This window comes from Ursus arctos, unplaced genomic scaffold (genome assembly GCF_023065955.2).
Source record: "Ursus arctos isolate Adak ecotype North America unplaced genomic scaffold, UrsArc2.0 scaffold_24, whole genome shotgun sequence".
Classification (NCBI taxonomy): domain Eukaryota; kingdom Metazoa; phylum Chordata; class Mammalia; order Carnivora; family Ursidae; genus Ursus; species Ursus arctos.
Genome location: NW_026622919.1, coordinates 19,468,473 through 19,494,066, shown reverse-complemented (window position 1 = coordinate 19,494,066; position 25,594 = coordinate 19,468,473). Strand labels below are relative to the sequence as shown.

Sequence of the window (25,594 nt, the reverse complement as noted above, 5' to 3'; positions counted from 1 at the left end):
GGCAAGGAGATGCACTGTCCTCCCCCACACGCTCCTCTCAGGGCTTAGGTCAGGTACTGGGCTGGCTCAGGCACAAAAGATTTCTGGTTGGTCTGGAAGGAGGAGAAATGAGTGAGTAGAGGGGCCTGGTTGTCCTCGTGGAAGAGTACGAGCACCAGACTCGAGCCACGGCTGCTTAGGACAGCCGGCAGTCCCCCTCGGGAGGGCCAGCTCTGTGCCACCTCACCCCTCTCCACCCCCCAGGCTCCAGGGCCTCCCCCTGCTGGGAGAAGGAAGATCGAAGGATAGGCTCCCCGTTCTCCTGACTGCAGAGGAAATGTGTGCTCAACACAGACGTTGCACCCCCTCTTCTCCTTGTCCCATAGGTGTCTCTCCCAAGGCAGATGGCTAGGGCAGCCGGACAAAGGAAGGCAGGCTTTCCCTCCCACCCACCCAGGCAGTCCTGAGCCCCTCCCGCCCCTATTCCCAGAAACAGAGGATAGTCACTGTGCCTCAGGCAAGATGGCCTCGTGTTCTCTTGGTAACTTCACTGTAAAGTGACTTCCCTGAAGAGTGGTAGAGGACAAAGGACAGAGGCAGGAAGGGCAGACAGGCTTCACCCAGGACCCAGCAGCTTCTTCCCCTCCCCCAGATTCACACAGAATTACTCACTGCACACACACCCCTTCCCTAGGTCCTGCTCTGTCTTCAGGGACAAGAATGGAGGCAGCATGTCCACAGGGAGGTACCAGGATAGGGAGCCTGGGGAGAGGCAGAGATGGTGGTCTTGGGGGTGAAGTATATGCTGGGCATGGGCCTATGGCTCCCCTTCCAAGAGCTTCCGGGGTGGGCTGGAGAGGAGGGAGATAATCCCAGCAGAGGCAAGGTTGGGTAGAGCAGAGCGGTTAAGCCCAAGGGCTTCAGGTCTCCCTCTGCGGGAACAGAGATACTTCCTGGAATGCTTCCAGCTTTCTTGGGAAGGCTGTACACCCCACCCTGCCTCCCCTCTGCCCTCTGGTGCCCACACCACGGGAACTCTCCCTGAAGAAGGTACTTGGAGCAGAGGAAACAAAGACATCTCTGTACCACCTCCCTCCACCCACCCACCCCCCGACTCCAGACAGGTCAAGGTGACCTCAATCTGTTCTCCCCAGGGAAGGGGCATGAACACAGCCTTCTGGGCTAACCTGGCTTCCAAGGGCAGGCCAGAAATGGGACTTGGGATGATTCTTCCCTTCCTCCATAAATTCAAACCCACCTTCATAAAATGCACGGGTCAAGGGAGCAGGGGCACAGACTGGTGTGGAGATGGAGGGCCTCACTCCGTTATGGGCTAGCCCAGCCAGAGGAGATATCTTCCGTCTGTGGGTGCGTGCTGGGGCTGGGGGATGTCAGGAAGGATATACTGAGACTTGCGCCTGGGGCTGGGCCTCTTGGATCGTGGGGCCAGCTGTGTACCTACTGGCCAGACGACTGTGGACAGCTCTCCTTTATGGGCTGATCAAAGGTGGCTCAGGGGCGCCTGGGTGGTGCAGTCGTTAAGCGTCTGCCTTCGGCTCAGGGTGTGATCCTGGCATTCTGGGATCGAGCCCCACATCAGGCTCCTCCGGTATGAGCCTGCTTCTTCCTCTCCCACTCCCCCTGCTTGTGTTCCCTCTCTCGCTGGCTGTCTCTATCTCTGTCGAATAAATAAATAAAATCTTAAAAAAAAAAAAAAAGGTGGCTCTGCCTACCTTCAAGGTCGTCGCAAAGATCCGCTGAGTTGAAGGGTACAATGATGTCTGTACACCAATGTGCCATGATTCAGTACAGGCTATGTCTTTACTATGCTAACTACAAACTATGCTAGGGATTATTACTATTCGTAATAATAATTTATGGTCAGTCTTCTTCGGGGGAATGTATTCCCATATGATTTTTATAATCCTTCCTCACTCCCCATGTAATGTTGTATCTTGGAATTGGGAATGAGGGGCAATTAGCAGAGGCCAGCCTGAGATCCCAGCTCAGTCCAGACCGTAGGCAGTTTCTGATCTTCCCGAACCCCATCCCATAGGCCTCAGTTTTCTCCTCTATCGTCTGGGCCCCTGAAACCACCAGGGTGCTTTGTGGTGGGAAATAACAGAGACCAAAGCAGGGGACTGAAAGCAAAAAGAAACCCCAAATTTGACATTTCCGGGTAGTTGTGTTATCCAGAGCCACGACCACAGTCACCTCTGCCCCCAACCCAACTTTGACACCCTTCCCTCCTCCACTCCCTTGGGTGGCCTTTGCCCATCCTGGGAAAGCTCCAAAGCTCCTCCTCCTCCCTGTTGCATCGCAAAGGGAGGGCAGAGGCACAAGGAAACGGAGAGAAACCCAGACAGAATCGGAGAACCAGACAGAGACCAGAGACCTAGAGAGAAAGAATCAAAAGGAGGAGGAAAATCAAAAAGCAAGAGGAGGCAACAGACAATGAAAGACACTGGGATTCAGGGCCTCACAGACAGAGGCCAAACAGGGAGAGAGCCAGAGTTAGCCGGGGGAGCTGCGATAGCCACTGAACACAAGGTGGGGGCATAGCATGTGTGCTTTCTGAAGCTACGGGGGCACATCCATGTAGGCCAGCCCCTCCAGTTTTGTTCACTGGCACCTTAGTCCTAGTTTTTTAGGAGCCTGGACTATCCACCTTCTAGCCAAGCCCAGCCCAATCTAGCCAGATGTTCGGTGGGTGCAGCTGCCAGCTGGCGCGGCGGTCCCCTGCAGGCCCTGGGGAGCAGGCTGGAGAGGCGGCTGCCTGGAAGTGGGCAGGCAGGGCTCCCACTCTGGACTTGGCATCCCCATATCACCTTCTCCAGATGCCCAGAAGTGGGCACATGGAAAGGGTGGTCCTCCGCCTTCCAGATGTGGCTCAGAGGACTTGGAGCCCAAGGACTCTACTCCCAACGACTGGCTTACCCCTCTGCTGGAACTGAGAGGCTGGAGGGCACAAACCCTCCGTGTAGCAATGGGTTTGCCTCTGCCCCTGACAGGTTGTGTGACCCTGGCCAAGTCACTTCCTCTCTCCAGCCAATGTTGTCCCATTTGTAAAATTGTCTTTACAGGTCTTTCTAGCTCTGACACTTGACTCTCATTCCAGGTGACCTCTAGCTCTGTGTGTCTGGCCCTCCTCTGCCAGATGAATTGCCCCGAGTGAAGGAAGAAGCGAGGGAGAGTCCGCGTGCTTCCTCCTCCATGAGACTAAGAGACTGCAGCCGTGGGTGAGACCCAGCCATCCCAGCTTCTGGATTGGAAACTTGGCTTTTTCTCTGAAGGAAAAAGAACGAAAGTGGGGGAGGTCCTGAGGGGCAAGAAGGTGGGGGAGTAGTGTGAAGGGGTGGGGAATGGAGAGAAAAGGGCAGATCCAAGAAGGCATAGGGAGGGAGGGAGGTAGAGGGGAATGATTCCCTCCAGGACACATGGTCCTGGCCCAGCGAGGCCCTCGCTTGGTGCTGCCAATGCCAGCTGCCAGGCAGAGGGGAGGCCCAGAGGAGGGGGAAGCTGGGCAAAGGGGATGGAAGGCTTCCAGCCCAGCCTTGCCCAACTCTGCAGGCCCTGTAGGGGGCTCTCAGGGAGGGGGTTGTGACCCAGGCAAGGCTCAGAGAGGGTGTGCCCAGCTCTGGCAAGGCCTACTGGCAATTGTGAGTTTGTGAGGATTCAAGACAGCCCTCCCGGACCTTTCTGAAGGTAGAACCAGCCTCAGATGTGACCAGACTGGGTGAGCAGAGGGGCGGGATCATTTATGGATCATAGTCTGTGGACCAGGCCATATGCCCGCTGTGTGACCCTGGGCAAGCTCCTTCCCCTCTCTGGACTTCCATTTCTTATCTGCAAAATTTGGGGGAGGGATTTGAAACTTCAGACTGCCAAGGTTCTTTCCTGTTTCCACTGCAGGGGCGAGTGCAGGGTGGTGGGAGTAATCGGAGGAGGGGGAGGTGGAGCCCTGGTTGCGAGATGCCTTCTCTGGAATCCCCAGTCTTTCCCCTCCCTAGGGCTTTGCCTCTGAGGTCACAAAAGCTGTGTCCCCAACCCACAGAAACACACACACACATTTACTTTTTAAATCTAGAGACTCAAAAGATGACAAGTGCAGAGCTGGAAGGCATCTCCAGCTAGTCCAACCCTTCACTCCTCCCTTTTTACAGGTGAGAAAACTGAGGCCCTGGTTTGGGATTTCCAGAGCCTGGGGTTTCCCCGCTCTCCCACCCCCATCCCCGGCCACTCCACGCCTGCTGCCCGCCAGTTGGGGCCCCGCGGGCGAGGGCTGCCTGGGACTCCCGGGGGACCCCGCCGTCGGGGCAGCCCCCAGGCGCGGCGCCGCCCAGCCTCGCCGCCAGGGGCCCGGCCGTGGCCGCCGCTGCGCACTCGCGGGGGAGCCAGCGACCGAGGGCGGAGGCAGGGAGGGAGCGACAGAGGCTGGGAGGGGTGTTGGCGAGAGCTCGCGCGCTGTGTATGGTCTATCGGAGGCAGCTGACCTTCGAGGAGGAAATCGCTGCTCTCTGCTCCTTCCTGTAGTAACAGCCGCCGCCGCCGCCGCCGCAGGGAGCCCGGGCCGGGAGCGAGAGCCGCGGGGCGGACAGCCGGCCCCGCCGCCGGACCGCTCGGCGCCACCAGGTGGGTGGCCCGGCAGCGCGTCCCCAGCGGCGCGCGCGGAGATGGGGCACTCGACTCCCACCCCGGGTCCCCGCGCCCCGGGACCCGGAGCCCGACGGTCGGCCGGGGCGCGGGGACGGGTGTCCGGGACGGAGAGGGAGCTTCGGCGGGGACGCGGGGCGCGGGACGCTGGAAGCGGACGGACAGAGGGAGGGAGGGGGCGGAGGGTGGGCGCCGTCCCCGCCTGCGGGGAGCAGGGGGCGCTGTCGGGCCGGACGGTGGGAGACCGTGGGGGCACGGCTGGGGGGCGCCGCCGAAGAGGCTGCGTCTGTCTCCCTAGCCCTCCCTCCTCAACCGTCCCAGCCACGTGCCGGCGGGGACCGCGCCGTTGGGTGGGAGCCGTCGGTGCCCTAAATTGGGGCTGGAATAACACCCCATCCCCCTCCCAGAAATTGGGACTCGGGGCTCGAGGCGGGGTGGGGGGTGGGGGTTCTTGCAGCCCTCCCCAGAGGGCCCGTGGGCCTCGGCGTCAAGTTTCTCTTTCAGTTTTCTAGCTGTCCCCCCTCTGGGGAAGCCCCGGTGGGGCGAGGGGAGAGGAAGAGGGGGAGGGCACCTGACTTTCGAGAGCCCCTCCCCAAGCGTCAGCGGGTTCCTTGTTGGAGGGCAGGGCGGCCTTCCCCTCCTCACCATCTTTCTTCCCGCACAGGAAAGCGTGTCTGTGGGAGGGGAGGGGCCTGGCCTGACCGCGGTCCAGGGATGGGTGGGCATGGCAGGGCCAGAGGCAGGCCCAGCCCTCGCTCCTGTCGAGGAGACGCCTCTGCAGCCCTCCGCTCGCCCTAGGTGAACGGACATGGCGGGCTGGATCCAAGCCCAGCAGCTGCAGGGAGATGCGCTGCGCCAGATGCAGGTGCTGTATGGGCAGCACTTCCCCATCGAGGTTCGGCACTACTTGGCGCAGTGGATCGAGAGCCAGCCGTGGTAAGTCCCCCTGCCCTGAGCCGCCCTCTGCGGGGCCTACCACACAGGCCCTTCGACCTTTAGCTCTTCTCTTTGTGTTTTGGTGTGACTCTGGTCCTCCCTGTCCCTCTGTGCAGAAGGGGTGGTGTCCCTGGGAAAGGGGAACAGGGAAATGGGACCTTGGGAGGGGAGGGGGATGTTTCTAGACTCTGATGCCTGTGGAGTTGCCCAGAACAAGCCTTGTGGGCTCTGGAGTGCCCTTAGTCTGGAGCCTGGGATTTCCGACTCCCTGTCGGTGCCTGACGTCCTTGCCCGAGGAGAAGCCACAGTAGTCTTCTCTCCCCTGCCCCAAGGGATGCCATTGACCTGGACAATCCCCAGGACCGAGCCCAGGCCACCCAGCTCCTGGAGGGCCTGGTGCAGGAGCTGCAGAAGAAGGCAGAGCACCAAGTCGGGGAAGATGGGTTCTTGCTGAAGATCAAGCTGGGGCACTATGCCACGCAGCTCCAGGTGGGTGTGGACGCGGGCTCATCCACAGGAAAGCACTGTCTGCCTTCTCTTTCCAGCATCAGAACCCCTGGGTTTTTTCCTGGCCTGGTCACTGACTCACCGTGTGACCCTGAGCTAATCGGTAACTTTTCTGCTCTTCAATTTCCCCCACCTCCTCTTTCTAAATCAGACCTGTCAGATGCCTTTAGCATGCTGCAGAGCAAGGGGTGGGATGTGTTTGTCCCCAGCAGAAGGGAGATGGGTGAAGTGGCATTCTAAACAGATCAAGCTAAAGGGATGGAGGTAGACTGAGTCAAGAGTCCTTTGCTTGAGAAAGCAAGATGGAAGGCTCCTTAAAAATGAGGGAACGGGGCAATCAGACATCCCTCCTAGGACTCTTTTAAAGGTGGGAGAACTGCTGAAGTCAGGTGGGGGAGGAGCAGAATTGCCCTGGAGGCAAGAGCTGGATAAAGGAAACTTGGATGAAGGATGTAGTTGTAAGATGTGCCTGTCTTTCACGGTAGGGGGTGGGGGAGGTAGCAGGAAGAGTATGGGGGGAGAGGAAGTTTTTATGGAAGCAGGAAAGGGGTGTGGGTGGTAATCACAGTCAGGCATTTATTGGAACTTACTTGAATTTCTCAGAGAATCTTACTTAAATACAAGCAGCAGGGTGCCAGGGAAATAAAAAGTCCATCCCAGAAGAGGGAGGAAACAGGAGGGAGCTCCGAGGAAGAGGAAGGCAAAATAGGAACCCAGGGCCAGGGCAATGGTAGAAAGTACCTTGCCCTTGGCATTGGATGCCCCAAGTCTTGAGTCATCTGCTCACTTGTTTGCCTCTGGACAAGTACTTAACCTTTCTGAGCATCAGTTTTCTCGTCTGCGAAATGGGGATGATAGTTGCCGTAGCCGTCAGGGTATCAATGCTCTGAAAGTCAAAGGAGATGGCAGATTGGAAGTGCCTTGGAGACTTTGTAAACTGGGTTTCTAATGCACTGCAGACCAAATATGAAGATCTGGGAGGGGAAATCGAGGTGTCTGGTGACAGTTCCTGAGGTTTCTTGAGGAAAGCCGAGGCAGAGGCTGGAGGAGATGAAGTTTGGGGGGTGGGGAGCATGGCAACGTGGCGGGCGTGATGGGAGTGGTGGGTGGCCAGTCGTAACGGCTGTTGGATTCTTTCAGAACACGTACGACCGCTGCCCCATGGAGCTGGTCCGCTGCATCCGACACATTCTGTACAATGAACAGAGGCTGGTGCGAGAAGCCAACAACGTGAGTGCCCCATGGGTGTGGGGAGAGGAGCTGGGAAGTCCTTTTTCTTCAGACACAACTGTGTTTTATAAATGCCTGCAAGAGAGCACCAGGGAGATAAGGGACACGGGCAAGTGTGAGAAACAACAGTACGTGGCAGGTGCAGTCCCTGTACCTTCTCTTCAGGCCCCGGCTCAACCACTTACTAGCTGTGTGACTCGGGCAAGTTACTTAACCTTGCTGAGCCTCTGCTGTTTCAATTGCTAATGGGGCTCATAACAGTATCTACCTTATAGAGTTAGTGTCAGAGTTAAAAGAGATACTGTGTGGGCCAGGGACAGACAAACAGACCAAGGAAACAGAAGAGGAAGCTCTAAACACACACACACACAAACACACACACACACACCCACACACACACCCACACACCTGGAACTTCAGCCTGCGTTAGACATGGCGTCACAAACCACCAGGGAAAAGATTTGTCCTTTAATAAATGCTGCTAGGCTTGAAATAAGAAATGTTCTCTGGTGGCGTCTGTGAAGAGAGGTGGAGCTGAGGTGCGTGTCAGAAGAGAACCCTGGCAAGCTCAGAGAGGCAGAAAGGGACTCATCCCCGAGCTCTGTAATCATGAAGGCTTTGAACATCTGCTTGAACAACGGGACAGACCTTATCTTATCTAGAGTAAAGCAAGATGAATTTCATAAAGTGGCATCACATAGATAAAGACCCCAGAATAGCGCCTGGAGCTTATTTAAGGACTACTGTGGACGCTGATTTCAGGAATTTTACAGTTGGTTCATTCAGTAAACGTTGGTGGAGGTCCTGTGGTGTCTGACACTGGGCTAGGACTGGAGAAACAGATAAAGGCCCGGTCCCCACCTAAAAGGAATTCAAGCAACGAGAGATTCTCTAGGGGTGAGCTGGCTACTAAGGGGGCATATGTGGAAAAAGTACCCAACTCAGACTAGGGCAGCCTGGTGGGGAGCGGGGTGTCCTGAGCACAGGGATATCTAAACTACAGGGGGAAAGGGGAAGAAGGAGGAAAGATGAGCAAAAGTAACAAGATATGTGTGTGCGCAGGAAGCAGGAACCATCCTAACACATTTGAGGACTTGCAAGTAGTCGGTGGTATTGGGGAGAAGGGAACCAACTGGGGAACCCCAATAGGTAAAGCTAGAGAGGAGGCAGAAGGCAGGTCACAAAGAGTCTTCCGGGAAAACCGTTGTATCCCTCGACTTGTTGCCACCACACAATTATCTGTAAACATATGAATGAATTCAGCTCCTGTTAAGAAATACATGTCTACAGCATAGCTGTTGTCATGGTCAGGGGGAAAATCACTCCTTCTCCCAACCATCAGGCTGTTCTTGAAAACCTGTGATGTGCTACCCCTTGGGGATTTTGTGGCATAGAAGACAGACAAAGTTCTAGCACTTGGGAGCTTCTATTCTAGTGCATGGAAGCAGACAAGAGAGAAATAAAAACATAAAAGAAGAAGACACTTTCAGATAAGGGTGGTGCTCTTTGAAATCAGCCTATTAGAGAAAGTCCCTCTGAAAAGGTGCCAGTTGAAATGCCAGCCTTAGGAAGATTTGGTGCCAGAATGTTCCAGAGTGATGGAACAACAAGTGCAAAGGCCCTGAGGCAGGAACATGTTTGTGTATTCAAGGAACAGAAAGTACCTGGTGTGCTTAGGCAGCAGTGTACTGGGAGGTGGAGGTAGGCAGAAGCTCTCAGCTAGGGCAGTGGAGGCTGTGGGAAGGAGTTTGGATTTTATTCTGAGAACAGTGTACTGGTCAGGCCCTGAAGATTTGGCCCCCTCTCAGCCAGATGTTGAAGGACTAGGTCAGAGCAGGTCACTTAAGTGGCCTTATCGATACCTCCCCTGTAACTTCCCTCAGTTACGAGAAGGCCTTGAGTGAGGACATGGATGATGTGTGTTCACACAGCCTTGTTCCCCGCTGTGTCCCCAGCACCTCACACAGTCCATGGTGTTGGATCGGTGAACGAATGTGGAATGAAGGGTCATCGTCATTAGTGGGCAAACCCAGGTAACTCCTGGATGTGTGGAGTTCTAGTGTCTCCAAAGAGAGCTTAGGTGGATCCTGTTTGGTCGACTGTGGTGGAGGCCAGACTGTGATAGAAATTTCTACTATGGCTTAGGAAGGTGGCACAGTTGGTCAGGTCACCTGTCTTCCCTCCTTTTCTCCCCCCTCTGCAGCAGTTCTCACTCATGTGTACAGTTCCTCTGACTCAAAATTGGGGTTCGGGGGTTTCAGCCAGGTTCTAGGGGCTAGCGTTGGCTTTTCCTTCCTCAGGCCTGAGGTTTTCTTCCATCCTCACTGTGGCCCGCACTCTCCCCAATCTGTCTCCAGGGTACTTCTCCAGTTGGAAGTCTTGCTGACGCCATGTCCCAGAAGCACCTCCAGATCAACCAGACGTTTGAGGAGCTGCGACTGGTCACACAGGACACGGAGAATGAACTGAAGAAGCTGCAGCAGACTCAGGAGTACTTCATCATCCAGTACCAGGAGAGCCTGAGGGTCCAGGGTGAGGCCCGCGCGGCCCGGGCAGTGTGTGTCATGAGGGCAGGAGTGAAGACCACTTTGTGTGCTCCTGCGAGGCTGGGGCTGTGTTGGTGTCTGTCTCCGCAGAACCTTACCCAAAGCTTTGGAGAAGTAATGGTTCCGTGCCATTGAGCCCCTACTAGGGGCCGGGCTTACAGGCTTTTCGCTTTGCATGCATTTTTCAATTCAAATGTTATAACAGCCCCAAGAAGTAGGTAGCTGTATTATCCCTATTTTGTAGACAGTAAAACTGAGATTCCAGGAGAGCAAGTCATGTGGCCTGGATTGCTTATAAGTTGCGGAACCGGATCTCAACTAGAGCTAGGTCGTAAAATCCCAGTACTTTACTAAACAATATTCTCTCCCTAATTGTAGGTGTTCAGTGCGTATCTCAATGAATGAATGAATATGGACAAAGTGTTCCCCATTCAGAGGGAGGACTTAGGTTGGGAGTCTCCTGGTTGAGCCAGGCTGGGGAGAGGTGGAACTCCAGAAATGCCCCTTCATGAGCCTCCCTGATAGGAGATGGAACTGGGAAGAGGAGGTGACAGTGGAAAATTCTCCTGTCTCCTAGGTCTCTAGATTGCCAGTGGCTGTCATGATAAGTGTGTGGGGCAAGAAAATTTAAGAACAGATGAACTCCCAGTACAATTTGAGGAGTCTTGAGACATGGCCCATCTTCCCCCAACTCCAGACTGACCCCAGAGCTGTTCCATCCCCTCCTCGTGAGAATAGGAAATGTCAAGCTGCCTTTTCTTTCACTCTTCTTTCTCTGGCTTCTTAAGGTAAAACCATAGGTCAGTGACTTTAGACCTTTCTTCTTTTCCGATACATATATTCAGAGCTTTAAATTTCCCTCCAAGCAATGTTCTAGCTGCATTTCATGATTTTAGCTATGCTGTATATTCATTATTATTCAGTTTGAAATATTTTCTTTTCTGAATAATTATTTTGCCCACACATTATTTAGAAGTATATTGTTTAATTTCCAAATATTTGGAAATAATATTTTTTCCCCCATAAGTCATATCATCGATTTCATTTGCATTTTACTATTGAATTCCACTGTTGTCAGAGAACATGCTTTGTATGATCTCGGTTCTTTTAAATTTATTGAGACATGGTTTATGGCCCAGTGTATGCTCTATCTTGGTGAATGTATCTTGTGGACTTTAAAAGAATGTATGTCCCACAGTTGTTTTATTTAAAAGTAGCAATTTTAAGTTAAATAATGTTAACATATGTAACATAACATAATGTTAACATAAGAAACTTACCAAAAAAAGTCCCCCAAACCAAAAAACCAACATCTGTATTTTCCAAAACAAAACTTAGCAAGAAGCATTGCTTTAGATTTTTACACATAAAAGAGATGTGTATTCCTATAAGAGATCGAAAGAGAAAAAGGCAAGTAAGGTCTTCTGACCTTATGAAAACAGGCTTTGTAGGCTCCCAGTAAAGTTCTTGGAGACCCTCTAGGGATCCCTGGTCCGCACTTTGAGAACCACTGTGACCTCTGTCTTTATTGATTTTTTTTTTTTTTGGCTTAATTGTTCTATCAGTTGCTGAAAAAGGAGGATCAAAATATCCTATTATATTGTGGAATTGTCTGCTTCTCTATTTCTGTAAATATTTTCTTTGTGTATTTTGAAGCTTTGTTATTAGATGCATATAAGTTTATGATTATTATGTCCTTCTGATTGATAACCTTAATAACTATGAAATGCCCTTCTTGGTCTCTGGTAATACTTTTTGTCTTGAAGTCCACTCTAGCTTCCTTATTCTATATAGCCACAGCATATCTTGATACATGTTTCTTAAAATTTAAAATGTAGGTATCATATCGTTGAGTCTTGCTTTTATGAGTATTCTGACAATCTCTTCTTTTAATTGAGGTGTTTAGTCCACTAATATTTAACATACTATTGAATACAGTTGCATTGAGATCTACATTTTAATGTTTATTGTCTATTTTCTCCCTAAATTTTTAGTTATTTTCCTCTGTTCCTTCCTTTTTAAAAACTATTTAAGTTTTTTTTTTAGAATGCTGTTATACTGTTTTATTTCTTTTTAAGATTTATTTAGTTTATTCATTTGAGAGAGAATTCTCTCTCTTTTTTTGAGAGAGAATTGAGAGAATTTTTTTGAGAGAGAATTGAGAGAATTCTCAAATTCAATTGAGAGAGAATATTCATTGAGAAAAAAGATTATTCATTTGACAGAGAGAGAGAGCATGCGGGGCTGGGGCAGGGGAGAAGGAGGAAAGAAGCAGACTCCCCGCTGAGTGCAGAGCCCCATGCAGGGCTTCATCTCAGGACCCTGAGACCATGACCAGAGCAGAAATCAAGAGTCTAGTACTTAACTGGCTGAACCACCCAGGTGCCCCTATGCTGTTTTAATTTTACTATTTAAGCTCTCCTTACCATGCCATGTCAGTGTCTCCCATATTCTGAATTCCTCAACACATTGCCCGAATCAAGGAGGTGTTGAGTACCTGTTGCTGGGATGATTCCAGCATGTCTTCCTCTGAATCCATCTCAGACTGACCCCAGAGAAAGGGTGGCCCTCTTCCTAGATTAGGGAATAGGAGAATTCAGGCTGTCAGTGCTTTCTTCTTTTCTTCCCTCCTTCCTTCCTTTCTTTCTTTCCTTCTTTTAAAGATTTTACTTACTTGAGATAGAGAGAGAAAAAAGAGAGGGGAGGAGCAGAGGGAGAGGGAGAAACACACTCCCCACTGAACACAGAGCCGGACAAAGGCTCGATCCCAGGACCCTGAGATCATGACCTGAGCAGAAGTCACACGCTCTCCCCCAGGCTGTCAGTTCTACCCCAAGCCTTTGATGGTTGTTAGTACTTCCAATCTGAATTCTTGGGTTTTCTGTTTCCTATTTCTGGGTTTGGGTTAGATTCTGCTTCAAGTCTGTACCCATCATGCAATGTCAGTTCAGTCTCGTTTATCAAGCTCACTCATTAGAAACACAGACTATTCTGTTTATGCAAGAGAAGGCTCAGCTCCCTCCAGTGGAGCAGAGAATTGCCTCACATCTCCTGACCTCCCTCCCAGAAGCTTCTGCAGAGTGCCAGGAGAGACCTAAATGGGTCCCTCACATAGGGAGGTTGGGCGCAGGCGTGGGGATCACCGGCACGCCCCTGTGGGTGGCAGGATTTCTGAGGTGGCTTCAGGACTCCTCTGCTGTGTGCCACGCCTGGACAGGAGTCTTCTCTCTCAGTCCCCGGTCGTGGGATCAGAACCGTATTTCCAGTTCTCTTTTAGTGCTGGGCTTGCTGCGCTTTCCCTGGCTGTCTGGAGTTGCTTTAGTCTGTCCCAGCTTGTGTGTCCACGAGGCAGGGCTTCGGTCAGTGTGACACGGCCCTCGACCATGACATGCCGGTGCTCACATCTTGTCTCAGCCCAAGTGAGGACACTGGGATATTCAGCAAGGCGATGGGCAGGCCGTAATAATGCGAGCATGTAGGCTAGTGTTACCTTTGGAGGCAGGGATGGGTTTGCAAGCAGGGAAGGATGTCCAGGGGGCTTTCAGCGCGGTTTCTCAAGCTGGGTTATCGATACACAGGTGTTCCTTGCATCACTCTCTCTACCTTGCCTGGGTCTGAAGTATTTCATAATAGATTCTCTGTAAAAGGGTAACGAGGCCTCCCCGACTCCCTGTTCCTGCCATGGGTGAGAGTCCCCGCGCTAGTGTGGAGAGAAGCTGCCTCCTCCTCCTGAGACAGTCTTGCTGCTTCTGTGCTGCCAGTGGGCCCTGACCATTCTCTCCCTCGTCCCCGGCTTCTCTGTCTCTGTCTGTGCCTCCCTGTCCCCTTCTGGTTGGTCGGCTGAGCTCACAGTCACCCAAGCTGGACAAACCAACATGTCAGGGCCCTGCGGGCACCTAGAGATACGCCTTGTTCCGTAGGAGAGGGTGCTGTGCTCCGGGGGTGGGCCCGAGCCTGCGGGACGGGGCTTCCCTGCGGAGGCTCTGGCGTGTGGTGTGGGGCTGAGCAGCTGGCGGTCTCTGTCACCCTTGAAACCGGCCCTGGAAGCCACTAGCCGGTAAGGACTCACTCTCACCTCCGGCGCCCTCATGCCAGGAGCTTCCTTGAGCCTTTTGTGGGTCATCCCTTATTTACTCCTGAGTGACCTACTGAGGCAGGGCCGAGATTCTCCCATTCTGCACATGGGCAAACTGAGGCCCAGAAGAGTGAAATGCTTTGCCCGCATTGCCCCAGGTAGTAAAGGGTGAGGGCACACATGGAACCGGGCAGCGAGGCGCCACGCTGGACCCCCGTGTGGCGTGAGGAGGTCTGGGCAGGCAGCTGTGTAGACTAAGGTGGGAGGGGAGGCCTCGGGGCAGGATCCTGGTCAGCTGTGGCCTCAGGCTTCCACCTGCACACTCCCTAAAGGGGAGATGAAGTGGAGAGCCCAGGGCCCAGAGCCCGCTCACGTCTGGCCCGCTTGGCTGCTAGAACCCCAAGTTGCCATTGGTCCGATGTTGGGCAGGGCCTTGAGGGCCTTGCCTCCAGAACAGGTGTGTGTGTTCCACTGGGCTTCCTGCAGGAAGCTGGGAGATGGTGGTCACGGGTGTCCCGTCCCCTGCTCTAGCTCAGTTCGCCGGGCTGGCCCAGCTGAATCCTCAGGAGCGTCTGAGCCGGGAGACGGCCCTCCAGCAGAAGCAGGTGTCCCTGGAGGCCTGGCTGCAGCGTGAGGCCCAGACGCTGCAGCAGTACCGTGTGGTAAGTGGGATCTGTGTCCTCGCCTCCCAGGCTCGGAGGTCCATGTCCCGAGCTGCCTGGGGAGCCCATGAGAGGGCTAGGGCCAGGAAGAGAGCGGGACCGGGAGAGCAGGAGGCCGGATCGCTCTTTCCTTGGGGGAGGGGCACGTGAGGCAGGGGACGTCTGGGAGAGGAGAAGGCCTGCCTGTGCTGGGGCCTGGTCCCCAGTCCTGCCTCCCGAGCCAGGCCTGCCAGGCTGTTCTCTGGGAGCCCAGAAGGGCCTGCTGTCCCCACCTGCCTTCAGGAGCTGGCCGAGAAGCACCAGAAGACCCTGCAGCTGCTGCGGAAGCAGCAGACCATCATTCTGGACGACGAGCTGATCCAGTGGAAGCGGCGGCAGCAGCTGGCAGGGAACGGAGGGCCCCCCGAGGGCAGCCTGGACGTGCTGCAGTCCTGGTAATGGCGTAGGGGGGGGTGGCTGGGGGCAGGAGTGCTGCCACCAGCTGCTCGTGCCGCCTCCTGCCGCCTCCTGCGTTTCCTTGAGCAGCCGGCTCGCTCTGTCCCGTAGCAAGGCTTCGTTCACTAGGGGTTCTGGTTCCCGATGCCGACTTTGGGGCCCCCATCGTGTGCCACCTGCCCAGGAAGGGAGTGGCTGTGCTGGGGAGGGGGGCAGGGCTGGGTGTGCGGAGTGACCGTCAGGCTGAGTGGGCCCTGTTCAGGGTTGCTCCCCCCGCGCAGTTCCATGTTCCTGAAAGGCGGGGCGCTCTGCTCTGCTCTGCTCCGTGGTCAGGAGCGGCGGCTTCGGTGCAGAGCCTTCCTGGGTGAGGGTGGAGCTGGGTCTTGGGGCGTTCTCCCTAGACTGGAGCCTCTGGGCCTCGAGCCCGGGGGATGGGGTGACGCCGTTGTCCTCCCGGTGGCCTGGGCTCCTGTGCAGGTGTGAGAAGTTGGCCGAGATCATCTGGCAGAACCGGCAGCAGATCCGCAGAGCAGAGCACCTGTGCCAGCAGCTGCCCATCCCCGGTCCAGTGGAGGAGATGCTGGCTGAGGTCAATGCCACCATCACAGACATCATCTCAGCCCTGGTGACCAGGTGATAGCTGCCTCTGGCCACGCCCAGCCCCCCGTGGGGTTGGCGCGGGGGAGGCAGGGAAGCTTTGTCCATTGGGGTGGCGTTGGGGGGGCTCTCGTTGGCATCCTTGTCTCTTTTGCCCCGGGCCCCCATTCCCCTCTGTCCTCAGTTGCAGTGGCTACTTGGTGTTGCCCTTGCCCAGTGTCTGTTGTGGACGCGTGGACTGCCCTTGTCCCCCGCAGCCCGCGCCGGCTGCCAAGTCATGTCACTGTCTCCCCTCCCACCACCTCCTCTGAGTTGCTCCGCGTGCCCTTCCTTTGCCTGCTGACCCCAAGGTGCTCCCCACATGGTGGGGGGACCGGGCCCTGTCCCCTGAGCCAGCGTCATGTGTGGTCTGGTCCCTTGTGTCCCCGCAGCACATTCATCATTGAGAAGCAGCCCCCTCAGGTCCTGAAGACCCAGACCAAGTTTGCAGCGACGGTGCGCCTGCTGGTGGGCGGGAAGCTAAATGTGCACATGAACCCCCCCCAGGTGAAGGCCACCATCATCAGCGAGCAGCAGGCCAAGTCGCTGCTCAAGAACGAGAACACCCGCAAGTACGTGCGGCCCTGTCCCTGCCGTCCCCTCCCTGCATTCTGGACCGGGAGTTCCTGTCTATTCTGTAACTAGGGTCCTGGGTGATGGGGGCAGCTCTGCCTCCCACACTGCAGCCGTGGTCCAGTGTCTTTCCAGTTCATTCTGTCTGTCCTGCTGTACACGTTGTGCCTCTTGACCCATAGTAGGTCAGCCTGGATTGCCCCGCTGGCTTGTTCAAGTGCCTGTGGCAATCCCTGCGACTGAGCTGCAATCCACGCAGTGCTTGGCTCTGTCTCCGCCCAGCCCATAGAGCTGGCCGAGGTCGTGAGAACTGTCGTGTGGGCCAGGGGAGACCGAGGGCACTGTGGGGGCAGGGCAGAATGACAGTGTCAGGATTCAGGATGAATGGGAATAGCTAGTGAGGGCGTGTGGAGAGAGAGGAGAAGAATGGCCTTCAGACAGAGAGAACAGGCGCCTTGTCCGAAAGGAGAGTGTGGAGAAGGTGTATGTGGCTGGAGAACCCAGGGTAGGAGCCAGGGATCAGGGAGGCCAGCCACAAAGGATGCAGAGAATGAAGGAATGAGGGAGCGAATGAGTGAAGTGGGAGACTGGGTTTTGTGTGTTGAGAGCCTACCGTGGGATCTGGCGATAGGATGAGAACGAAGGCAAAGGTTCTCGTGCTCTTAGAGCTTACATTTTGGCCGGGGAGGGAGACAGTTACACGCTTGTAGTAATCCAGCCACGTCAAAAAGTGATGGACTCTAGAAAGAAAATGGAAACAGAGTGAGATCATGGCGTCTGGATAGATGTTACGTCACCATGTTACCTCCTTTCTGAGGAGATGTTTGAGTTGAGACCTAAACAAGAAGGTCAGGAGTGTTGGGGGCAACAGGAAGACCAGGTGCCAAAGTCCTAAGGTCACACCAACTTTGTATGTTCCGCAAACAGACAAGGCAACATAGCTCACTTGTCCTGCGTGAGGGGAGAGGAACCCACGGGGGCCAGGCAGGGTTTGACCATGGGGTCCTTGTGGGCTGTGGTCATGGTTTTTATTCTAACTGCACTAGAAGCTGCCAGAGGGCCCTGAAGGCCCCCACATCCATCTCAGTGCTGAAGAATTTTTATCCTAATGATAGAGACCCAGAGCCCACCGCTGAACACTTCGTTTTACCCTCAGGCCTGAGACACAGAGAGGAACGCTTTTTTTTTTTTTTTTTTTTTTGAGAGAGAGAGAGAGAGCACAAGCAGGGAGAGGGGCAGAGGGAGGAGCAGAGGGAGTGGGACAAGCAGACCCCACGCTGAGCACAGAGCCCAACGCGGGGCTTGATCCTGCCACCCTGGGATCGTGACCTGAGCCAAAATCAAGAGTTGGCCACTTAACTACTGAGCCACCCAGGCGCCCAGAGGGGAATGCTCTTAGGGGAAGGGCAGGGGCTGCTGGCTGGGCTTTCCGGCGTGAGCACGCACAGCGCCATGCCCCTGGCCTGCGGCCCACGTGGCGAGGGGGCTCCCCTCTCCTTCACAGCGAGTGCAGCGGCGAGATCTTGAACAACTGCTGTGTGATGGAGTACCACCAGGCCACCGGCACCCTCAGCGCGCACTTCCGGAACATGGTGAGTCCAGGGCCTGACCCCCGGAGGGAGCGTCCGCCCAGGGCTGAGTCCTCGTAACCAGCGGCTTCTCCTCGTCCCCCAACCTCCCACCCTTCAGTCCCTGAAGAGGATTAAGCGTGCTGACCGCAGGGGCGCGGAGTCCGTGACGGAAGAGAAGTTCACGGTCCTGTTTGAGTCTCAGTTCAGTGTTGGCAGCAATGAGCTGGTGTTCCAGGTGAAGGTGAGGCCTCGCTCTCCCATCCCCCACAGGTCCCCCAGGAAGGGGACGACCTCGCCGAGGCCACCTGACGCGTTTGGGAAAGCCAGAGAGCTCTGCATCCTCACGCGGTCATGGCCCATTTAGCCCAGGAGGCTGTCGGAAACCCTGCTTCGGCTGCTGGTGCCCGCTTGCTAGGTTACAGTCGGGCACCAGCCGCAGAACTTAGGTGACAGGCCAAGAAGAACTAGGTTGTGGGGTTTTTTGTTTAATCTTGCATCGGTTTGATTGGGAGGTTTTGTGGGTGGGATCGTGGATGAGGAATGAGGGCTACGTGAGGGCAAGTTGGCGGTCACGTGCCTTCTACACTCATTCCTCTGACTCCCGTAGACTCTGTCCCTTCCCGTGGTTGTCATCGTTCACGGCAGCCAGGACCACAACGCGACCGCCACCGTGCTGTGGGACAACGCCTTTGCCGAGCCGGTGAGTCCTTGTGGGACCCCCAACTCCACCCCCCATGCCCCGGGAGTCTCCCTGGGTCGGCCTCAAGCGCCTGGGCCCCTGCTGGGTGGTCCCCTGCCAACCCCAGGGCCACACCAGAGCTGGGGGGGGGGGTAAGGGGCGCTCGTGTGAGCTTGCTGCCCGTGGCATGTCCTCAGGCTCCATCTGGGTTCCGGGTCTCGGGACAAGGACTTTCCTAGGTCTGTGAGCTTAGCCGTTCAGCTCTGGTCTCTGATCTTCCTTCCACTTATGGTTTGGGTCCCTGATCTCTATCCCAGACTCCTGGTCTGGGTCTCTATTGTCGTATGCCCACCCCTCTGCCCCTGCTGCCCTGCTTTTCTTTCTTTCTTTTAAGATTTTGTTTATTTATTTGAGAGAGCATGTGCCCGTGCGAGAGAAAGCACAAGCAGAGTAGGGGATAAGCAGGAGAAGCAGGCCCCCCACCGAGCAGGGGAGCCCGACCTGAGGCTCGATCCCAGGACCCTGAGATCATGACCTGAGCCGAAGGCAGATGCTCAACCGACTGAGCCACCCGGGCACCTCCCATCCTGCCTTTTTTTCTCTTGTGTCTGTGTCTCCTTTTCTGGATCTTTCTGTGTGTGTGTGCAAATACTTCCTACTCCCTCAGTCTGCTTTCTCTTCTCTCCGTCTCAGGGCAGGGTGCCATTCGCCGTGCCCGACAAAGTGCTGTGGCCACAGCTGTGTGAGGCGCTCAACATGAAATTCAAGGCCGAAGTGCAGAGCAACCGGGGCCTGACCAAGGAGAACCTCGTGTTCCTGGCCCAGAAACTGTTCAACAGCAGCACCAGCCACCTCGAAGACTATAATGGCATGTCCGTGTCCTGGTCCCAGTTCAACAGGGTGAGGGACCCGCCGCCAACTGCCTGCCTGGGACCACCTGTGCCCTGCCAGTCTTTCCCCACCTCACAGACAGGTTATTGGCCTCGCTCAGCACCCCACCCTCCACCCCGAACTGCCCTCTCCTGCAACCAGGAGAGACGGGGGCTAATACCCCAGGGAATGGAGGCAGGGGCAGCAGGAAACTGCACTTAGCGCTGAGAGCCAAAGCAGAACAGTGGAAGGAACCCAGGGCTGGGAGTCAGGATCCTTGAGTCCCTGTCCTAGATCTGTTAACTAAGTGGCCAGGCCCTTCCTGTCTCTGTGCCTCAATTTCCCCATCTGTCCATTGGGGCAGAAACGACTTTGGGGGTCTCGTCCAGCTCAGACAATTCCGGGCGCCTCCTACACCCGCCCCTGTGTCTGAGAGGCAAGAGGCGGGTTTGGTCTCTCCTCCCTAGGCTACGGGTTGGGGGCTGTGTCCGTTTAGGGACTGCTGGAGTGCGAAACGAGTAGGGCGAGGAATTGGGAGAGGGTGGACGTGAGGACAAGAGGGCATGGACTGTTTCCTGGGCCGCCTGTGATGACGGGGCCGCAAACCCTGACTTGGGGTTTCCTGGGGGCTCTCAGGAGAACTTGCCGGGCTGGAACTACACCTTCTGGCAGTGGTTCGATGGGGTCATGGAGGTGCTGAAGAAGCATCACAAGCCCCATTGGAATGACGGGTGAGGAATCGGGGAATGGGGGGGCCCGGGGCTTGGGAGGCCATGGGCTCTGGGGACAGGAGATGCTGGCCCGGTAGTGACACTGTATGTTCCACGTACCCAGGGCCATCCTAGGTTTTGTGAATAAGCAACAGGCCCACGACCTGCTCATCAACAAGCCCGATGGGACCTTTTTATTGCGCTTTAGCGACTCCGAAATCGGGGGCATCACCATTGCCTGGAAGTTTGACTCTCGTGAGTGCCCCATGTTGCCCGCGCTCCGGCCCCAGGAGCCCCGGCTCCCATTTCCTTGCTCCCCATTCCTCATGAGGTCTGCATTCTTAGAAGATTTCCCCAGGGGAAAGATTGGAACTGAACTCAAAGTAGGGGAAGAGTGTTGCTCAGAAATATATTCCCTTTCTACCATTTTCCATCGTGGAGAACTGAAGATCACTGACCCCATAGCCTCCAGAGCCGCTGGGGGAGTTCTTCAGCGGTTCTGAGTTCTCCCTTCTCTGCCCTTGCTGGCATCTACTTGCTTGGTTCACTGGGTAGAATGTTCCCATGGTCACTTGCTCGCCCTGTGCCAAGGAGTGCAAGCCAAGGCGGAGAGTTGCAGAGCGGGCTAGTAAAAACCCAGATGTCTCTACAAGCCCAGTCTCAAACCCCATGACCCTGACCCTCCTCGTGAGGTCGTGGGGGTGGGAATGAGCGTGTCCTTTTCACAGCTGACCGCAACCTGTGGAACCTGAAGCCGTTCACCACACGGGACTTCTCCATTCGGTCGCTGGCTGACCGGCTGGGGGACCTGAGCTATCTCATCTACGTGTTTCCCGACCGGCCCAAGGATGAGGTCTTCTCCAAGTACTACACCCCTGTGCTTGGTGCGTCCCGCCCTGATACTCCTGGGCCTTTCCGCAGCCTGTGGACAAAGCTCTTGGGACGAGGCAGCGGGGACATCCCAGGAAGAGCCCAAGGGCCATCTCCCCCGTGGATGTAGTCGGTGGCTTGGTGGGGAGCACGTGGAGGGGATTTCAGGGCGCTCAACTGAGAGGGAAAACAAACCCTCTGACCCAGCTTTCTTCTCTGCAAAGCAAAAAGCTGGGTGGATTCTCACTTCGGCGCTCTTGGAGGAAGAGGAGGCAGGGCTGGCCAGGATAATCCGACCCACAGATAATGCACTCCTCCCATCTTAATCAGCCGCTCTCATGGCTCCCACCCTCAAACCTGCCCCCAAGTTGAACGTGGGAAGCAAAATGGACAGGTTCTTCCTCTTCAACTTGTCCCCGGTCCATTGTGGGGTTTGCTGCTTGGTGTTGATTCTGCTTCCTTGGCAGGGGTGGGGTGAGGAGAGAGAAAGCAAAGGGCCAGGAAAGGAAGCAGGAGAAAGGATGAGGTGGGATTGAGGGGTCTGGGGGGCCCTCGGGCGGGGCCCATCGGCAGGTGTTTATAGGAATCTGTGGGAAGTCTCATCCCCGCTGAGGCCCCACGGTGATGTGGGTAGGAGGCAATGCCATCCGCTTCCACTGCCTGGGAGCTCCCAGACGCTGGTTCTCATCACGCTCCCCTCTCGGCAGCTAAAGCGGTGGACGGATACGTGAAGCCACAGATCAAGCAAGTGGTCCCTGAGTGAGTACCCAGGGTGCAGCTCTGGTCTCCTGCTGCCTCCTTTCTCCTCCCCCGGGCCCCCCTCACCCCTCACCGCTCCTCCTCCCACTCACAGGCCCTGCGTGGCCCAGCCCTTCCGTCCCCCCTGAAACCTGGCTCAGGAGAGGAAACTGGGCTTAGTCCCAGTGGGATCGGGACCCAGGGCCCCACTCCTGCAGCTGGAGTCCCAGGCCCAGTGGGCACTTTGTCCTTCCACGCCCCCAAAAAGGTGTAAAAATGCTCAGTGAGCTGCTGCCCTGAGGCCACTGAGGCTCTGTGTCTCCTGCAGGTTTGTGAGTGCGTCTGCGGACTCTGCCGGGGCCAGCGCCACCTACATGGACCAGGCCCCCTCCCCGGCCGTGTGCCCCCAGGCTCATTATAACATGTACCCCCAGAAGTAGGTGGTGTTCTCATGGGGCTCTGCGGGGAGGAAGTGGGCACCTGGCCTCAGGCTGGGCCCCCGGAGGGCTGGTGGGCAAAGGCACCCAGAGCCCCTGGAGGTCTGAGACCACCCAGGCCAGGCTCTAGCCTGTACCGCGGTGCAGGGAGGGAGATCAGGCAGTAAAAAGCATAGAGCATAAGCTACAGACGGCAGGGTCCTTGCTCGGGTGCTGACCAGCTGTGTGACCTTGGGAAAATGACTGAGTCTCCAGGTGCTTGGTTTCCGCCTCTGTAAAGTGGAGGCAAGAATACCTACCACATGGGATTGGGGCAGGACCGAGGGAGTACAGGTAAAGAAAGCATTTAGCTCAGGTGGGGCTGTTGTAAGCATAGCTACAGATGGGGGGTGGTTCTTAGGAGTTGGATGGAAACGGGGTATTACGTGCTCCTCTCTGGAGTTCCCAGAGCAGAGAATTCATCCTCTCCTGAGCTGTGGGTGGCCCCAGCTGGATGTCTGGGTGCCTGGGAGGCACAAGCTGCACTGGGATGACCATAGGCTTGAGCGTCGCAAAGACTGGAATTCCAGTCCTGAACCCATTTGCCAGCCAGGTGGCCCTGAGCAAGTTTGCGAACACGGTTGAGCCTCAATTTCCCCCTCTGTGAAGTGGAGCAAATACCTACCTCACAGGCAGCTCAGGATTGGAGTAACGTGGGTAAAAATGAAAAAGCCCAGCCCGTTGTAGGTGCTCAGCAAATGGAGTCCATGATGGAGTGGAGTAGCGTCGCAGTGGGCAGAACTCACTGACCCAACCGCCTCATTCAGCAGAGGAGGACAGGGACAGGGGAGAGGAACTCTGCGCCCACTCAATGAGTCAATGAGAGTTGAGACTAGAACTTGAGTAATGAGCCAATGACTGACGTTTTCATTTTGGGGTTAGGGGGGCGTCCAGCCGGAGCCAGCCGTGTTCCCCTGAGACTGCGGTCTGAGCGGGGAGGGGACCAGAGGCATGCCAGCTCCCTCTGACCTCCCTCTCGCCCTCTCTCCCAGCCCTGACCCCGTCCTCGACCAGGATGGAGAATTTGACCTGGATGAGACCATGGATGTAGCCCGGCACGTGGAGGAACTCTTACGCCGCCCGATGGACAGTCTGGACCCCCGTCTCTCCCCACCCGCTGGTCTTTTCACTGCCGCCCGAGGCTCGCTCTCATGAATGTTCGAATCCCACGCTTCTCTTTGGAGACCACACTCAGTGTTGAAGGGGTCATGTTAATGCTGATTTTAGTGTTGCTGTGCATACTGATGCCTCTGCTGGCAGCACGCGTACACACGTGCACGTGTGTGTGTGCACACGCACACACACGAGGTGTGCCTGCCTCGCCTTCGCCCTGCTGGGTGCGCGGCGGCAGCAGCAGCCACCAGCTTGCTCTTCAGATCAAGGCACCCGAGAGCCCGCCGGGCCCGTGTCTGTGGCGGAAGGGGCCCCGCTGCTGCTGCTGTCGCAGGCACTCAGTGCGGGCCAGCCTGTTCCCGCCAAGGCCTTGCCTGCCTCGCAGCGTTTGAATGAAAGCATTCAAGAAGGGGCTCGGGGACGGTAACGTCTCTGAGCTTAAATCGTAGTCCTGAGTTAGCAGCTTTGGTTCCCAAATGTGCGCGTGTGCATCATGTTCGTGCATCTCTCGTCACGCATGTGTGTGGGTCTATCGATTCTTTCCCTCGGGAGGGGGGCTGGGGTTCAGTTGTGAGTAGTATTTTATACTTTATCTAATGACTATGGACTCGAGACTGTTTGTGACCTGAGAGCTTATCTAGACTGTGGCCCTAATGCAGCAGAAACGGGTCATCGGAATCAGGTCTGTCAGAGCTGCTCTGAGTACGTAGTCGCTTGGCCTCCTGGCCTCCTGGCCTCCAGCCAGGGGACCTGGGCTTCATGTCTGTGGTGCTGTTGCCCGGACCGGCTATCTTTCTCCAAGTGCCATCCCCTCCCCCCGATCTGGCCCCAGCTTATTTCCCTGAGACTCTGCTACCTTGCTCCTAGGAAAGGTGGGAGAGGGGCAGGAACCGGTCTGGGATGCGGTGGGTGAACAGAGGGCCGGGACTCGCAGGGCTGGTCCCCGTCTCCTCCTGGAAAACAATTGCAGCGGGAGACCGCTGCAAAGCAGCCACTGCTGCATGGCCGGGGAATCTGGAGCGAGGGGGGAAAGCCGATCTTGTTCTCCTCTGTTGGGAGGTGGGCCTGGACCAGGCCTCATCACAGCTGCAGAGCACTGAGGTCTGAGGAGTTCTTGCTCCCAACCTCACGTGCTCCTCCCTCTGAGGCTCTGTGACGCGCAGCTGGGGCAGCTGGGGGCAGAGGGTCGGGAGTCCCAGGTTCAAACATCCCGGAAGGAAGGTGGGGACCAGAAGAGGGATCCTTGTGTACTTTGTACATAGGCCACATGTTTGTGTAAACAGTGTTTTCAAATAAAGTATTTTTTTCATAAATCTGCTAGCATGCCCCCGCCCCCCGTGGGCAGCCCTGGCTAATGGGGATCCCTGGCGCTGGGGTCGTTTTGTTACTTCCCTCCTGTGTGGCTGATGCTGTAATGTTTCCCAAGCTACCACTGCGCTCCCTCTTCCGTGTGTTAAGGGTGCCCACCAGCCCTGGAATGCCAGTCTGTGCTGCTCAGAAGACAAATCGACTAGGGCTGGAGGCCTTGGGGGAAGGGGGGTGGCAGGAATTCCGGGGCGAGGGCCCGCAGTGGGAAGAACGGGGGTCCGGTCCTCTCCTAATCAGCTGCTGCTATAAGCAATCTTGAAGCCCTTGAGTGATGGCCAGTGCCAGGGGCAGCAGAGAGCCTCACCAGCAGCCTCTCCTCGCCCAGCCTCTTCCCGGACACCAGCAGGTGGCACCATCCCGCTGCCACCAGCCTTTTCTAACGGCCAGCCGGCCGGCTGCCCTGTAGGGAAGGTGGGCGAGGACGATGATCTCCTTCATCAGGGGCTGTCACTGGGGCAGGGCGGAATGGGTTGGGGAGCTAGGACCTACCCGTGAGGTTTCTTCAGAGCTCAAAGCAAGGGAAGAGGGGTTTGCAGCCTGCCCCAAGGAGGCGCAGGGGCCCTGCGCGGAGCTGGCGGGGGTGGGGCGGCAGGGAGAGCAGCCGCTATCTCCCCTTCCATCTCTGGGGGGTGGCGGCGGGTATCTCAGCCCGTGGCGCGGTCTCCATGGTGCTCGGCACCGGGGGAGGGGGCGGGGAGCCAGCCGAGTGGGCGCGTTGATGTCTGAATTATCACCACGGGTTGGGCAGCCAGTGAAGTGTTTCCGTTCGTCTCCGCTGAGTGAACTGAAGAGAAAGCGATAATGGAGCAACTGTGGGAGGGGAGGCCGTGGGGTGGGGTGGGAGTATCTTCACCCCAAGCCCCCTTAGGTAGCGCTTATCTGACCCCAGACAGGTTGGTGCAGCTTGCAAAGGCCCGACGGGGCGGGGGGGTAGGAAAGAGGGACAAGGGAGGCCTCCACGGATACC

At 56.1% G+C, this 25,594-nt stretch overlaps 1 protein-coding gene across 5 annotated transcripts; it reads left to right on the top strand.

The window, feature by feature from the left end:
• Positions 1-2,356: 2,356 nt before the first annotated feature.
• Positions 2,357-24,572, top strand: STAT5A (signal transducer and activator of transcription 5A). 5 transcript variants are annotated; one of them, XM_057317910.1, is made up of 22 exons: positions 2,357-2,529; positions 3,098-3,218; positions 4,067-4,142; positions 4,513-4,611; positions 5,431-5,568; positions 5,901-6,057; positions 7,216-7,305; positions 9,663-9,837; positions 14,458-14,588; positions 14,871-15,022; positions 15,501-15,656; positions 16,052-16,231; positions 17,737-17,824; positions 17,922-18,044; positions 18,411-18,503; positions 19,176-19,382; positions 19,989-20,083; positions 20,187-20,317; positions 20,791-20,946; positions 21,640-21,691; positions 21,999-22,106; positions 23,139-24,572. In XM_057317910.1, the coding sequence occupies exons 5-22, from the start codon at positions 5,441-5,443 to the stop codon at positions 23,299-23,301; spliced, it is 2,385 nt and encodes a 794-aa protein (XP_057173893.1). In that variant the 5' UTR covers positions 2,357-2,529; positions 3,098-3,218; positions 4,067-4,142; positions 4,513-4,611; positions 5,431-5,440; the 3' UTR covers positions 23,302-24,572. The 5 variants fall into 5 exon arrangements, with proteins under 5 accessions (XP_057173893.1, XP_057173894.1, XP_026368593.1 ...); XM_057317911.1 differs by lacking the exon at positions 2,357-2,529 and adding an exon at positions 2,845-2,990; XM_026512808.4 differs by lacking the exons at positions 2,357-2,529; positions 3,098-3,218 and adding an exon at positions 3,624-3,715.
• The last annotated feature ends 1,022 nt before the right edge of the window (positions 24,573-25,594 follow it).